Source organism: Fukomys damarensis, unplaced genomic scaffold (assembly GCF_012274545.1).
Source record: "Fukomys damarensis isolate Sample0158 unplaced genomic scaffold, DMR_v1.0_HiC HiC_scaffold_13, whole genome shotgun sequence".
NCBI lineage: Eukaryota > Metazoa > Chordata > Mammalia > Rodentia > Bathyergidae > Fukomys > Fukomys damarensis.
Window position 1 is genome coordinate 35,289,866 of NW_022900925.1, and position 11,034 is coordinate 35,300,899.

Genomic DNA, 11,034 nt, shown 5'->3' on the forward strand with positions numbered 1-11,034 from the left:
CTGGGGGGGCTCGGTCCCTGGCTGCCCAGGCCACCACCTGCCCACCGCCTGTACCCCCACCATGCCGCCTGCGCTTGCGGCTGCTCTCTGGACCCCAGTGCCCTCATCCCCAGGCCCCGCAGAGCAGGGTGGCTCAGGGGAGGCCACAGCCCTGGAAAGCCGGGGCACCTCGCTCTGAGCAGAAGGGGCCACTCAGCTCTGGGAACTCATCCTCGTCCCCTGAGGCCTGGTCCTCGTCCTCTGAGGTCCAGCGCTCGGCCACAGGCTGCCTGTCCAGGTCCAGGAGCAGGGGCAGCGCCGCGGTGACCATTTCCCTGTGGGCAGAAAGAGCAGAGGCTGCCCGGGAGGAGGAGCCAGCATGGACCCTGGAGGACACAGTGACCCCGGCCATAGCACTGCAGCTGGAGGGGTGGCAGCTCCCGACTGGGAGTGAGAGAGCCCAGGCTGGCTGCGTGGCGCGTGGGGGCTGGGATGGGGAGGGCAGCCTGATCCACAGGCGGGGAAGAGACAGGGCCATAGACAGTGCTGGGTTTGCAGGCTCAGGGAGCTGCCCAGCACCTTCTTGTATTTTTTGTGCGACAGGGTCTTCCTATGTAGTCTAGGCTACTCCCGAACTCACTATGTAGCCCAGGCTGGCCTCAAATTCACAGACATCCTCCTGCCTCATCCTCCCGAGTGCTGGGATGATAGCCGTGAACCACCACGCCTGGCCTTGGCCAGGGCCTCTTGCCCCGCACACAGTCCCTCCTCACCTGTAGCCCTTCCGGGTGGTGCATTTGTTTCCAGTGAGGTTGAGGATGAGAAGGCTCTGGGGTAGCTCACCTGCACACAGAAGAGGGGTGCTCTTGGGACCCTTGGTGTGAAGGGAGCATGTGTGGGGTGCAGCAAACACCAGCACAGGGAGACAGGCCGAGTGCCCCCCAACAGGCTCGCTCCTACCCAGCATTAGCGAATCTATCAGGTTCCCAGAGAGGTCCAGAAACTGGAGGTGTGGGAGGGCGAGGAGGTTTTCCACCTGCCTGATGCGGTTTCCTGCCAGGGACAGGAAGCTGCAGGGGAGGGAAGGGGACAGAGACAGAGTTGGACAATGAACACAGGATGGCTGTGAGGAGGGAGGAGGACACCAGAACCTGGGTGACCAGCGAGGGCACTGATTGGGGTCTGAGGCTGACGGAGAGCCAGGCTTGGACTGCTTGGAGCCAGCTCTCTGGGGCAGCATTTTGCCAGTTGCCTGTGTCCCTCCTGCCTCCTTCCTGCCAGAAGCCCGATCCCACCTACCGCAAGGAGGGAATGCAAGCCAGGTTCTCGATCCGCTGGATCTTGTTCTACAAGAAGAAACCAGGCTGAGGTCAGCTGGTGGGGGCCCTGCAGGGGACAAAGCCCCAAGGCCATAGAAGGTGGTACACTGTGGGGGTGACCACTCACCCCTGGCTGGAGCAACCAGACCACTGGCTTCCTCCAGGTGGGTAGATAAAGGTATAAACTCAGGCCTGGCTAAACTGGATTAAAGTCTACTTTCCTGACCCTACAACCAAAGAGGGACCTGGAAATCAGAGGAAAAAAAAAACCAAGGGCTGCTGGGAGGCTGTCATATCCAGAAGGAATAATGAGCATACATTCATTTGATCTGTAAAATTTCTGTAGGAGCCAGATGTGGTAATGTAGGCCCGTATCCCAGCACTCAGGAGGCTGAGGCAGGAGGATCACCATGAGTTTGAGGCCAACCTGGGATCCATAGTGAATTCAAGGCCAGCCTGAACTACATAGTGAGAGCCTGTCTGAAAACAAACAAACAAATTATGTGGGAAAGTCTAAGGGAACCAGGGAAGGCGGAAGGTCACCCAGCCGCCACCACCAAATGACCTTAAAGGATCCAAAAGGTGTAGAGGAATCTTTATAGAATCCTCTTCCTCTTCTTTATTGTTTAATTTTTTTCCTCTTCTTTAAAAGAGAAAATGTGCTTGAGCTGTGAAACATGCAAGGGTTAGGGTAGACACCAAGAATTTCTACACCAGGAGAAGTGTGCAACTAAAGAACATTTTCAAAAACAAATAAATAAACAAAATAAAGAACATTATCAGAGTCACTTTTTTTCTTTCAGTACTGGAGATTAAACTCAGGGCCTTTGAACTAAACTGTATCCCCACCCCTTTCTGTGTTTATTTTGAGACAAGATCTCACTGAGTTGCTAAACTGTCCAGGCTGGGTTGAACTTCTAACCCTCCTGCCTCAGCCTCCCAGAGTGCTGGGATCACACTGTGCAACATGGTGTGTGATTCATTTGGGAATGATTTAAGCACCCGTCTAGATTCAAGGTAAGGCATGAGATGACAGCCTGGCTGCTTTTAGATGAGTCAGACTTGGTCCGTAGGGAGCAAGAGGAAAGGAAGGGGAGGGGCACAAAGTTACCTCTTGCAGATAGAGGCTGTGAATATTCTGCAGGCCCTCTAGGTTCCTGATCGTGGTAATCCGCTCCTGGTCCAGGCGCACAGTCTGCAGGTCAGCAAGGGTGTGAAACCTGGGACAAGAGTCAGCAGTGGTGTGTGACAGAGCTCACTTCTTTGGCCTCTTAGCCCGGAAAAAGGGAAGGCAGTAAGAGGCGAGGAAGGAGGGATAGATGGCTGGACTGATCAGATGTCCAGAACAGCTTCTGGACCCATGAAGTGGTGTCTGGTCATGGAACTGGCTTGCTGTGGACACCAGGATCTTTGTCAGTGGGCAGGATCGGAGCGAGAGCCCCCCGGGAAACATGATTCCTGAAGAGATTCAGAGACGAGAGAAGCCTTCCCTGGGCCAACTTGATGGTGGAGGCAGAGATGAGGCCATTTGTACAGGAAGACCCTTCCTCACCTCCCATCTGAGTGTCCACGGGGGGCAGCATGTGCTCCTGCCACACACTTATATCGAGCACCTACAAATGACAGAGTGCCTGGATCCCTGCCCACCACTAGGAGAGAAACCAGCCCTGACACGTGGATGGCAGAGGCAGGTACAAAGACCTGATGAAGTCATGGGGGATTTGGTCCAACACAGAAGGCTCAGGACTGCTTCCAGGAGGAAGTGACAGATGAACACGAGTTAGCTACAAAGATGGGATGGGGACAGGGAAGACGCATTACAAGCAGAATGAATGTTACATGTATGTGTTAGCCCAATCCTTCTCAAACTTTCTTTTTTTTTTTTTGGTACTAGGGATGGAACTTGGGACCTTGCGCTTGTGAGGCAGGTGGCGGCACCACTGAGCTAAATAATCCCTAGCCCTTTTTTCTTATATTTTTGGAGACAAGGTTTCACTCTATAGCTCAAGCTGGCCTTGAACTCACTTTGTAGGTCGGGTTGCATCAAACTTGCAGCAGTCTTCCTGCTTCAGCTTCCTAAGGGCTGGGAATACAGGCATGCGCCACCATACCCGGCTTCAGAATGATTTTTAAGGAGGGGAAATCAGCTGGCATTACCACTCACTGGAGAGTGGAGTAAGTCAAGAGAGACACAGCGATGACTGGATGAATTGTTCAGCTTGGGGAAATGGTCACCCCCCTTCCCCTCCCCACTCACATCCTCTCTGACAGGTCCTCATCCTCGGGGAAAGTCAGGTTGCGCTTAGTGATCAGGGTTTCAGTGATGCAGACACCTTCCTCTGGGCTCTGCGCAGGCTTATCTGTGAAAGGGTGATTCTAGTTGTCATTTCTTCGATCTTGGAAGCCCGACCCTACGGTTGAACCTACTGTTCACTCTACCGTGCTGTTATACCCAACCACCCATCACCCTGCTCACCTCCAGACATGATCTAAAATAGACGAGAATTTTGACGGCCCTTCGGGGTGGCTGAACCCAGGACGATCGAGGAAAAAGCAGCTCAACCCTGGGAGACAGGGGAAAGGAGTTGATTTACACTAACTTGTCAGGGATAGGTTTGAAGACAGAAGTAAATAGGGATGGGAGTCTGGAGTTTGATGGGTGTGGAGGGACTTAACTGGCAACAAACGGGAGTTGTGGGCAGGAGGGAACCAAAGGGAAGTTCCCAGGAGAACCGCGTCGTTGCTAGGAGACTGGACGCCAGGTCGGGGGGAGGCGGGCTCCTCGGGTCCGACTCTGCGCATGCGGAATACGGCTTCTTCTGGCGGATCCGCCTACTACTTCCGGGTCTCTCTGCCCGCCTCCCCCACAATCCATAGCTACTTCCGGCTCCGTTCAACTCGGGTCTGTTCTTCCGGTGGCGATGGCTGCGGCCGTGGCTGGGGTGCTGCGAGGGGGTCTCCTACCCCAGGCGGGTAAGGAGTAACCCCAAGACCTCGCTGCCCGTCTGGTCAGCGCTCCCTGGGCCTTGTATCCCCTCCTCTACTTTTGACTGTTCCCTTAATTTCTGACACCGGACCGCTCGGGGTGATCTCTTAACACCAGCTAGATCGCTGGCCTTTTGTGCCACCCGCTTCTCGGTGACCCCAGGCAGCAACGATGTCACCAACAGCAGCATTTAGGTCGTACGTTCCAGTCCTCCGGCTCTGGGTTTTTCTAATGCACCACGCAGCTCTGTCCGCCGACCCGTATTCTTTCACTTTGTCCTCCTTGGCTCTTTCATTAACCCTCCGCGTGAATGTCAGGCCTCCTCAGGCCTTCCCGCCCTCCGTGAAGCAAGTTTCCTCGATTAAATCTTTGCTGTGTTGGTCACCCCTTACTCCCATCGCAATCTGTTATTTTGCATTTTGTTTATTCGCTTGTCTTATTTGCCGTTCAGGCTGGTGTTGAACTCACTATGTAGCCCAGGCTGCCCTTGAACTCCTGTTTCAGCCTCCTCAATGCTGGGATTACAGGCGTGAGTCACCACACCTGCCTCCAAAGCTGCACTTAACATGTAGGTCTTTGAAAAACAAAACAAAACAACAGAAAAAACCATGTAGGTTTTTGTAGCCACTGGCATCGAAGCCTCTTGCCCCAGCAAATCTGTGCTGTCTGACAGCTCCAATCTTGGGCCCCGGGTGGAGGATGAAGGGATCACTTTGACTCAGGGCTTTTGAGTGTCTCCTTGTTTCTGAGGGTGCTCCCAGGTGCTTGTCCACAAGAAGGAAAGGGGGAGAGAAGCAGGGGAGCCATGCGGCTCGTGTCATTTTTACCCCTCTTTCTTCAAATTGCAGAGTAGCCTGGGAGCAGTGGTTAGGGTATGACATATGCATCAGCATCACCAGGAGGGCTTTTTGATTTTTTTTTGTACCGGGGATTGAACTCAGGTCCTTGTGCTTGCGAGGCAGATGCTGGAACCACTGAGCTAAATCCCCGGCCCTAGGAGGGCTTTTTAAAGCAACTTTTGCTGGCCCTGCTCCAGAGTTTCTGAGTCAGTAAGTCTGGAGTAACCCCGAGAATGTACTTCTCATAGGTGCCCAGATGATGCTGATGATGTTGTCCGGGTGGGGTAGTGTGGACTTCAAGAACAACTGGCTTAAACCAGTGATTGAACCAGCAGGACTGCTCACTGTGTGGTTTCGTTGTTTGTTTTGCTTTCTTTTGTTTTGAATTGCAGTACTGGGGATGGAACGCAGGATGTTGCACCTGTAATATTTACCATCTGGCCATTTAAGAAGAGGTTGGCTCTGTCCAGGGATTTAGCTCAGTGGTGCTGCCACCTGCCTTGCAAGCACAAGGTCCTGAGTTCAATCCCTGGTACCAAAAAAAAAAAAAAAAAAAAAGAAGAGGTTTGCTCAACCCTATTGGGCCTTGCATAATGTGTTCAAAATTCTTTCTTCTTTGTTATTATTTTGAATCCTATCTTCGCATGTAAAGAAGGTCTGGAAGCTAAGCGTGGTGGCACACTCCTGTAATCCAGCACTCTAGGAGGCTGAGACAGGAAGATCACTAGTTTGAGTTCAGCCTGGGAAGTTTAGCGAGACCCTGTCTCAGAAGAGGGCTGGGGATGCAGTTTTGTGTGAAGCCCTGAGTTCAGTTCCCAGGACTGAAGAAAAAACAAATGGAGAAACAGAGGCCTTAAGGGACCAAGCAGCTAACCTTAAGTAGCAAGGTGTGGCGCATGCCTGTGATCTCAGCACTCTGGAGGCTGAGGCAGGAGGACTGCCACAAGTTCAAAGCCAGTCTGAACTACATAGTGAGAGCCTGTCTCAAAAAAGCAAAACAAAACAAAAAAAAGCAAACAAAGGTTGGGAACTCAGAATTTTGGCTGAGCCGCTCCTTTTCCTACTGTCCTGCTGCGTCACCCCGTGAGCCACAGCTGTCTCTGTCCAGAGCGTGGACTTTTTCTGAAGGCTCCCAAGGCCTCCTCTCACTGCCCTGTCGCCCTTCCTAGGCTGGCTACCCACCCTGCAGACCGTGCGCCACGGCTCCAAGGCGGTGACCCGTCACTGGCGCGTCATGCACCACCAGCGGCAGAAGCTGATGGCCGTGACTGAGTACATCCCGCCCCGGCCCGCTGTGAACCCGCGATGCCTGCTGCCTCCCCCGAAGCCCCCCAAGGAGGTAAGGTGCACAGGGCGCATGGGGCTGGGTGGTGGGATGGCGTCTTGAAATGATTTTTTCTCTCAGGGTGAAGTCATCAAGTTACCCTGAGCTGCACCCTGTCTCAGAATAAAAAATAAAAGAAAAAAAGGGAAGGGGACGGGATGTAGCTCAGGTCCTGGGTTCAATCCTCTGTAAAGGAGTTTCATTTGTCAAAATGTCTCATTGTTAAGCCTACACTACCAAACAGTGGTAAAAAAAAAAAACACTGTTTTTTGTTTTTGAGACAGGGTCTCACTATGTAGTTCAGGCTGAACTCAAATTTACTATGTAGCCCACGCTGGCCTCAAACTTGCACCGATCTTCCTGCCTCAGCCTCCCGAGTGCTGGGATTCCAGGCGTGCACCACCATGCCTGACCTAAAGAGTTCTTTCATTTCTTTTTATTTGTTTATTTCTTTATTGGTGCTGAGGATGGAGCCCAGGTCCTCATACACGCTGAGCATGTGCTGTGCCACTGAGCCAAACCCCAGCCAGCCCTGTCTTGTCTTTGTCATTGGTAAAGTAACCCAGTGTGAGCAGAGTGTCAGATGTGATTCTCACATATTGTCACACAGTCTTGGCAGCGTGGGTCAGGGTCTGAGAGTCAGGGCCCGACCGTCCTACCTGTCCCCCAAGCCGTTGTGCGCCCGGCCGCACCAGAAGCCCCAGCAGCTCACGGGTGAGCGAGCGGTACCAGGAGGAGAGACAGCTGGCCTCCCTTGGCCGCCCCTCACCATAGGAATCAGGCCTCATCCGGGTCCTCCGGCGGGAGATAGCAGAGGTTTTCCGGCACCACCGCATGATAGCTGTCTGCCAGAACGTGGCCATCAGCGCCGAGGACAAGCTTATCCTGCGGCACCAGCTGCGCAGACACAGGATCTTGGTGAAGGTCTTCCCTAACCAGGTAGGGACCACTCCAGCAGGGGACCCCTCTGCCCCCAGCATCACCAGCTGGACTCAGCTCTGCTCCCCTGTACGGTTTTCTGTTGGCCCGGTCTGGCCACTCTCCTCCGGTGCCCAGGCTGTGGCGAGGGGCTGAGGTACCCTGGTGCCACCACAGCTACCTGTGACCACGGTGAGTGGCCCGTCCCCCTGCTGTTCTCCATCGGCCACTCTTTCCTGCCCCACCAGGTCCTGAAGCCCTTTCTGGAGGAGTCCAGATACAAAAGCCTGCTGCCCCTGTTTGTGGGACACAACATGCTGTTGGTCAGCGAGGAGCCTAAGGTCAAGGAGATGCTGCGGATCCTGAAGACAGTGCCCTTCCTGCCACTGCTGGGTGAGCAAGCACCCTGCCACTGAGGGCCAGGGTGAGAGGGCAGTGCCACTGGGCCTGGTGTCTGGGGCACATCCTCTCGTGGGACAGCACATTCTTTCATTTGTTTGTTTTTTTGAGACAGGATCTCCTGAGGTAGTCCAGGCTGGCCTTGATTCACGGCAGTTCCCCTGCCTCGGCCTCCCAAGTGCTGGGATGACAGACGCATGCGCCCACCCTGGGCAATATTAGATGTACTCATGATGTGTAACTCCCCCATCCGTGTCCATAAATCTTTCCGTCTTGTAAAACTGAAACTCCTTACCCACCAAAAAAATAGCTTCCTGTTCCTTTCCTCTACTCCAGGAGTCTCTTTTCCAGAAAGTTTAGGGCCGGGGATTTAGTTCAGTGGCATCGCACCTGCCTTGCAATCTCAAGGTCCTGAGTTTGATCCCTGGTACTAAAAGAAAACAAAAAAAAGTTTAGCAAGCCGGGTGTGGTGGCGCGTGCCTATAATCCCAGCACTCTGGGAGGTTGAAGCAAGAAAGTCACAAGTTTGAGCCCAGCCTAGGTGACTTAATGAGCACTTACTCCAAAAAAAAAACAGTGGTGGTGGGGATGTAACTCAGCGCAGAGGCCCTGGGATCAGAAGGAAAGACAGTTTCGGAAGCAGTGGCTGTGGGGAGCTGGGCCAGGTGATGTGCTAGGCAGGTTTTGGAGGGAAGCAGAAGGAGTTGATCCCAGCAGTGGAGAGGGGCTGGGCCTCAAGGGGGGCCAGGTTCTGGGCAGGTGGGTGGGCGGAGGGCTGGGCGCTCATGCTAGTGGGGAGCCCAGCTGAGCCCGTGTCCCACAGGTGGCTGCATCGATGACACCATCCTGAGCAGGCAGGGCTTCCTGAACTACGCCAAGCTGCCCAGCCAGGCCCTGCTGCAGGGCCAGCTGATCGGAGGGCTCGGCCTCCTGCTGGCCCAGACCCACACCCTGCTCCAACGCCAGCCTGTCCAGCTCACCGCCCTGTTGGATCAGCACGTCCGACAGCAGCAGGAGGGGGACTCGGCCAGGCCCACCAGTGGGAAGCCGGCCCCGCCCGAGCCAGCTCTGGACTCCTAGTCGTCCTGTGCCTCCAGACCCCACCCCCAAACCCCACCCTGACTTGCGGGCCTCCATTGGAGATGCTGAGGAACTCGGGGTGGCACGTGTGACATGGCTTCCATCGGTAGCCACCTGCACAGTACAGGGGCACTCGACACAGCGGGGCTACCAGTCACTGTCCCGGTTTCCTATGGGCCGTTCTCCGCCATGAGGCTGGAGGGCTGCAAATCTTGTCCTGACCATCTCCCCTCACCTGCTGTCCTTTGTGGACATCTTCCTGTCCTCTGGGGGACCAGGCAGCCACAGAAGCTCCGCTGAGCAATGGCACAGAGTGGACCCATGGGGAAGTGCCTCTGTGCTGAGCACCGCACAGTCAGCCCCTGGATCCTCCCCGTGTTGTCCCTGTGTCACAGAGATGCAATGGGTGGACGCCCGAGGTCATGCAGTCGGCAGAGGCAAGACAGGGACGCAATCTTTGGTCCTGAATCAGGGCCACCTGCACGGTCGGTCCCAGGTGGCTTGGGGCCCTGTGGCGGGTGGGGCCCTATGATAAACACTGTTGTATGAAGTACTTGGTGTCTGCAGAATCATTGTCAGGATGCCTGTGATCCCTACCTGTCCTTCCTTCCTTGAAAGCCTCTCCTCCTCCCTGTGCTGCCCAGGGCCTCAGGGGGCCCTGGGAGACTGATTCCTCCAGGTCTCAGGAGCCAGGGCTTCCTAATCAAGGGGCTGAGGCGCCGAGGTAGCGCTGGGCTGTGTCATGCGGGTGGCTCTTCAGCAGCCTTTCCTGGGCTTGGCGCGGTGCCCGGCGTCCCTAGTGCTGGGCAGGTGCTGCTGGCTGGGTCCAGGACCGGCTTCCCACAGTGGCTGGCTCTGTGAGGTGCCTGGGGACACTCAGTCTGGGTGGAGAGGATGGAAAGGCCCTGGAGGGTCCCCGGTGCTCTCCCTGGGGGGCGGAGCAGCGCTGATCTGAATGGAGCCAAGAGCAGGGGTCTCTGAGCCATGCGGATGACCTGATCTGCTGCGGACCCTCTGTGGGGACCAGGAGCAGTGGACAGGCGCCCCACGCCATTCTGGGGCCCAGATGGACCTCACATCACATCCTCCCCCTGCTGGTGATGGTGCCTGAAGCGCCCATTAAAACCCACTTCTTTCAAGATAACTGCTTCACGGCAGTTAAACCGTCTGGGGTCGGGGATTTGGCTCAGTGGTTCCACTGCCTACCTCAAAAGCACAAGGGCCTGGGTTCAATCCCCAGTACCAAAAGCAAAACAAAACCCATCAGTCTAGGCCACATTTAAAGGAATTTGGGGGTGGTTGTGTTTGTTCTTTGGACATGGTCTGGCTGTGTGCTGGGAGCCGTGTGCAGGGCCCCATGGGAGGAGAACAGGTGATGAGAGGCCGTGTCAGACCAAGGCCTTGGCCAGAAGACCAGAGCCGCCCTCCCTGTTCAGTCGCAGGAGCCCCTCTGACTCCCCTCCCTTATCTACACTGTAAACTACAAACGCTGAGGCTGCCGGCCCACCCTTCTGTCGTCAGGACAAGGGCTTCCCACCTGGCCTCTGCTATACCAGCTTTGTCTTTATCATTCTGTCTTTTTAATCCTTTTGTCTGTCTTAATGTGCCACGATTGCTTCTCAGTGCACGGACCCTTCAGCCACACGGGCTATGGCAGCTGTGCCGTGTAGGCTGGCCTTGAGCTCACTGTGTAGCCCAGGCTGGTCTCGAGCTCACAGTGATCCTCCTGCCTCAGCTTCCCCAGTGCTGATGACAGGCCTGTGCCCCCACACCCAGCGTAGATCTTTAAAAGCCGATTTTCCTTCAGACTTGAGCAGTTCGACACAGCTAAGAATACTCAGAGAGAGAGGTGGGGGTACCCCGTGGGCAACCCTCTTTCACCGTCAGGTGGCGGCCTCCCCATGCTGTCCTGACTGCCCTGCTGACTGCTCCTGGTGTGCTGGTGTCCTGGGGAGGGGAGCATTTGTCCCCTCCCCTTCAATCGGATACCTTTGCTCACTCCAGATTTCGCAGTCTATTTTGGGACTACAGTGAGAGGGGCGGGGTCTCACAGGGAAATGGCCTTGGACTCTGGCTCCGGGAGGTCAAGGCTGGGCAGGTGGAATAAATCCCCAGCCGCGCCCGCGCCAGAGCGGCGGCTGGGCCCTGAGTCCTCCGGGGAGCAGGGGGGCAGAGCTGAGCGGCCGCCCG

The 11,034-nt window shown here is 55.4% G+C and overlaps 2 protein-coding genes across 2 annotated transcripts; one reads left to right on the forward strand and one right to left on the reverse strand.

The window, feature by feature from the left end:
- Window positions 1-6: 6 nt before the first annotated feature.
- Window positions 7-4,093, reverse strand: Lrrc46 (leucine rich repeat containing 46). Its single transcript, XM_010620092.1, has 8 exons — window positions 3,975-4,093; window positions 3,775-3,862; window positions 3,556-3,658; window positions 2,410-2,518; window positions 1,279-1,325; window positions 940-1,049; window positions 753-822; window positions 7-314 (listed from the first exon to the last, which is right to left on the reverse strand). Exons 2-8 carry the CDS (start codon window positions 3,782-3,784, stop codon window positions 134-136), a joined length of 630 nt encoding a protein of 209 aa, XP_010618394.1. The 5' UTR covers window positions 3,785-3,862; window positions 3,975-4,093; the 3' UTR covers window positions 7-133.
- A 78-nt stretch (window positions 4,094-4,171) lies between these two features.
- Window positions 4,172-9,392, forward strand: Mrpl10 (mitochondrial ribosomal protein L10). The gene is made up of 5 exons (XM_010620087.3): window positions 4,172-4,271; window positions 6,293-6,462; window positions 7,222-7,386; window positions 7,614-7,758; window positions 8,588-9,392. The coding sequence occupies exons 1-5, from the start codon at window positions 4,220-4,222 to the stop codon at window positions 8,842-8,844; spliced, it is 789 nt and encodes a 262-aa protein (XP_010618389.1). The 5' UTR covers window positions 4,172-4,219; the 3' UTR covers window positions 8,845-9,392.
- The last annotated feature ends 1,642 nt before the right edge of the window (window positions 9,393-11,034 follow it).

Bases quoted from the DNA above. Each gene is read 5' to 3' on its own strand.
- Lrrc46 (XM_010620092.1), bottom strand. The intron at 1,326-2,409 runs GTAACTTTGTGC...TTCTTCTTGTAG, and splicing joins ACAGCCTCTATCTGCAAGAG to AACAAGATCCAGCGGATCGA. The intron at 1,050-1,278 runs GTAGGTGGGATC...CCTCCCCTGCAG, and splicing joins GCTTGCATTCCCTCCTTGCG to CTTCCTGTCCCTGGCAGGAA.
- Mrpl10 (XM_010620087.3), top strand. From the start codon at position 4,220: ATGGCTGCGGCCGTGGCTGGGGTGCTGCGAGGGGGTCTCCTACCCCAG. The intron at 6,463-7,221 runs GTAAGGTGCACA...CCCTCACCATAG, and splicing joins CCCCGAAGCCCCCCAAGGAG to GAATCAGGCCTCATCCGGGT. The intron at 7,387-7,613 runs GTAGGGACCACT...CTGCCCCACCAG, and splicing joins TGAAGGTCTTCCCTAACCAG to GTCCTGAAGCCCTTTCTGGA.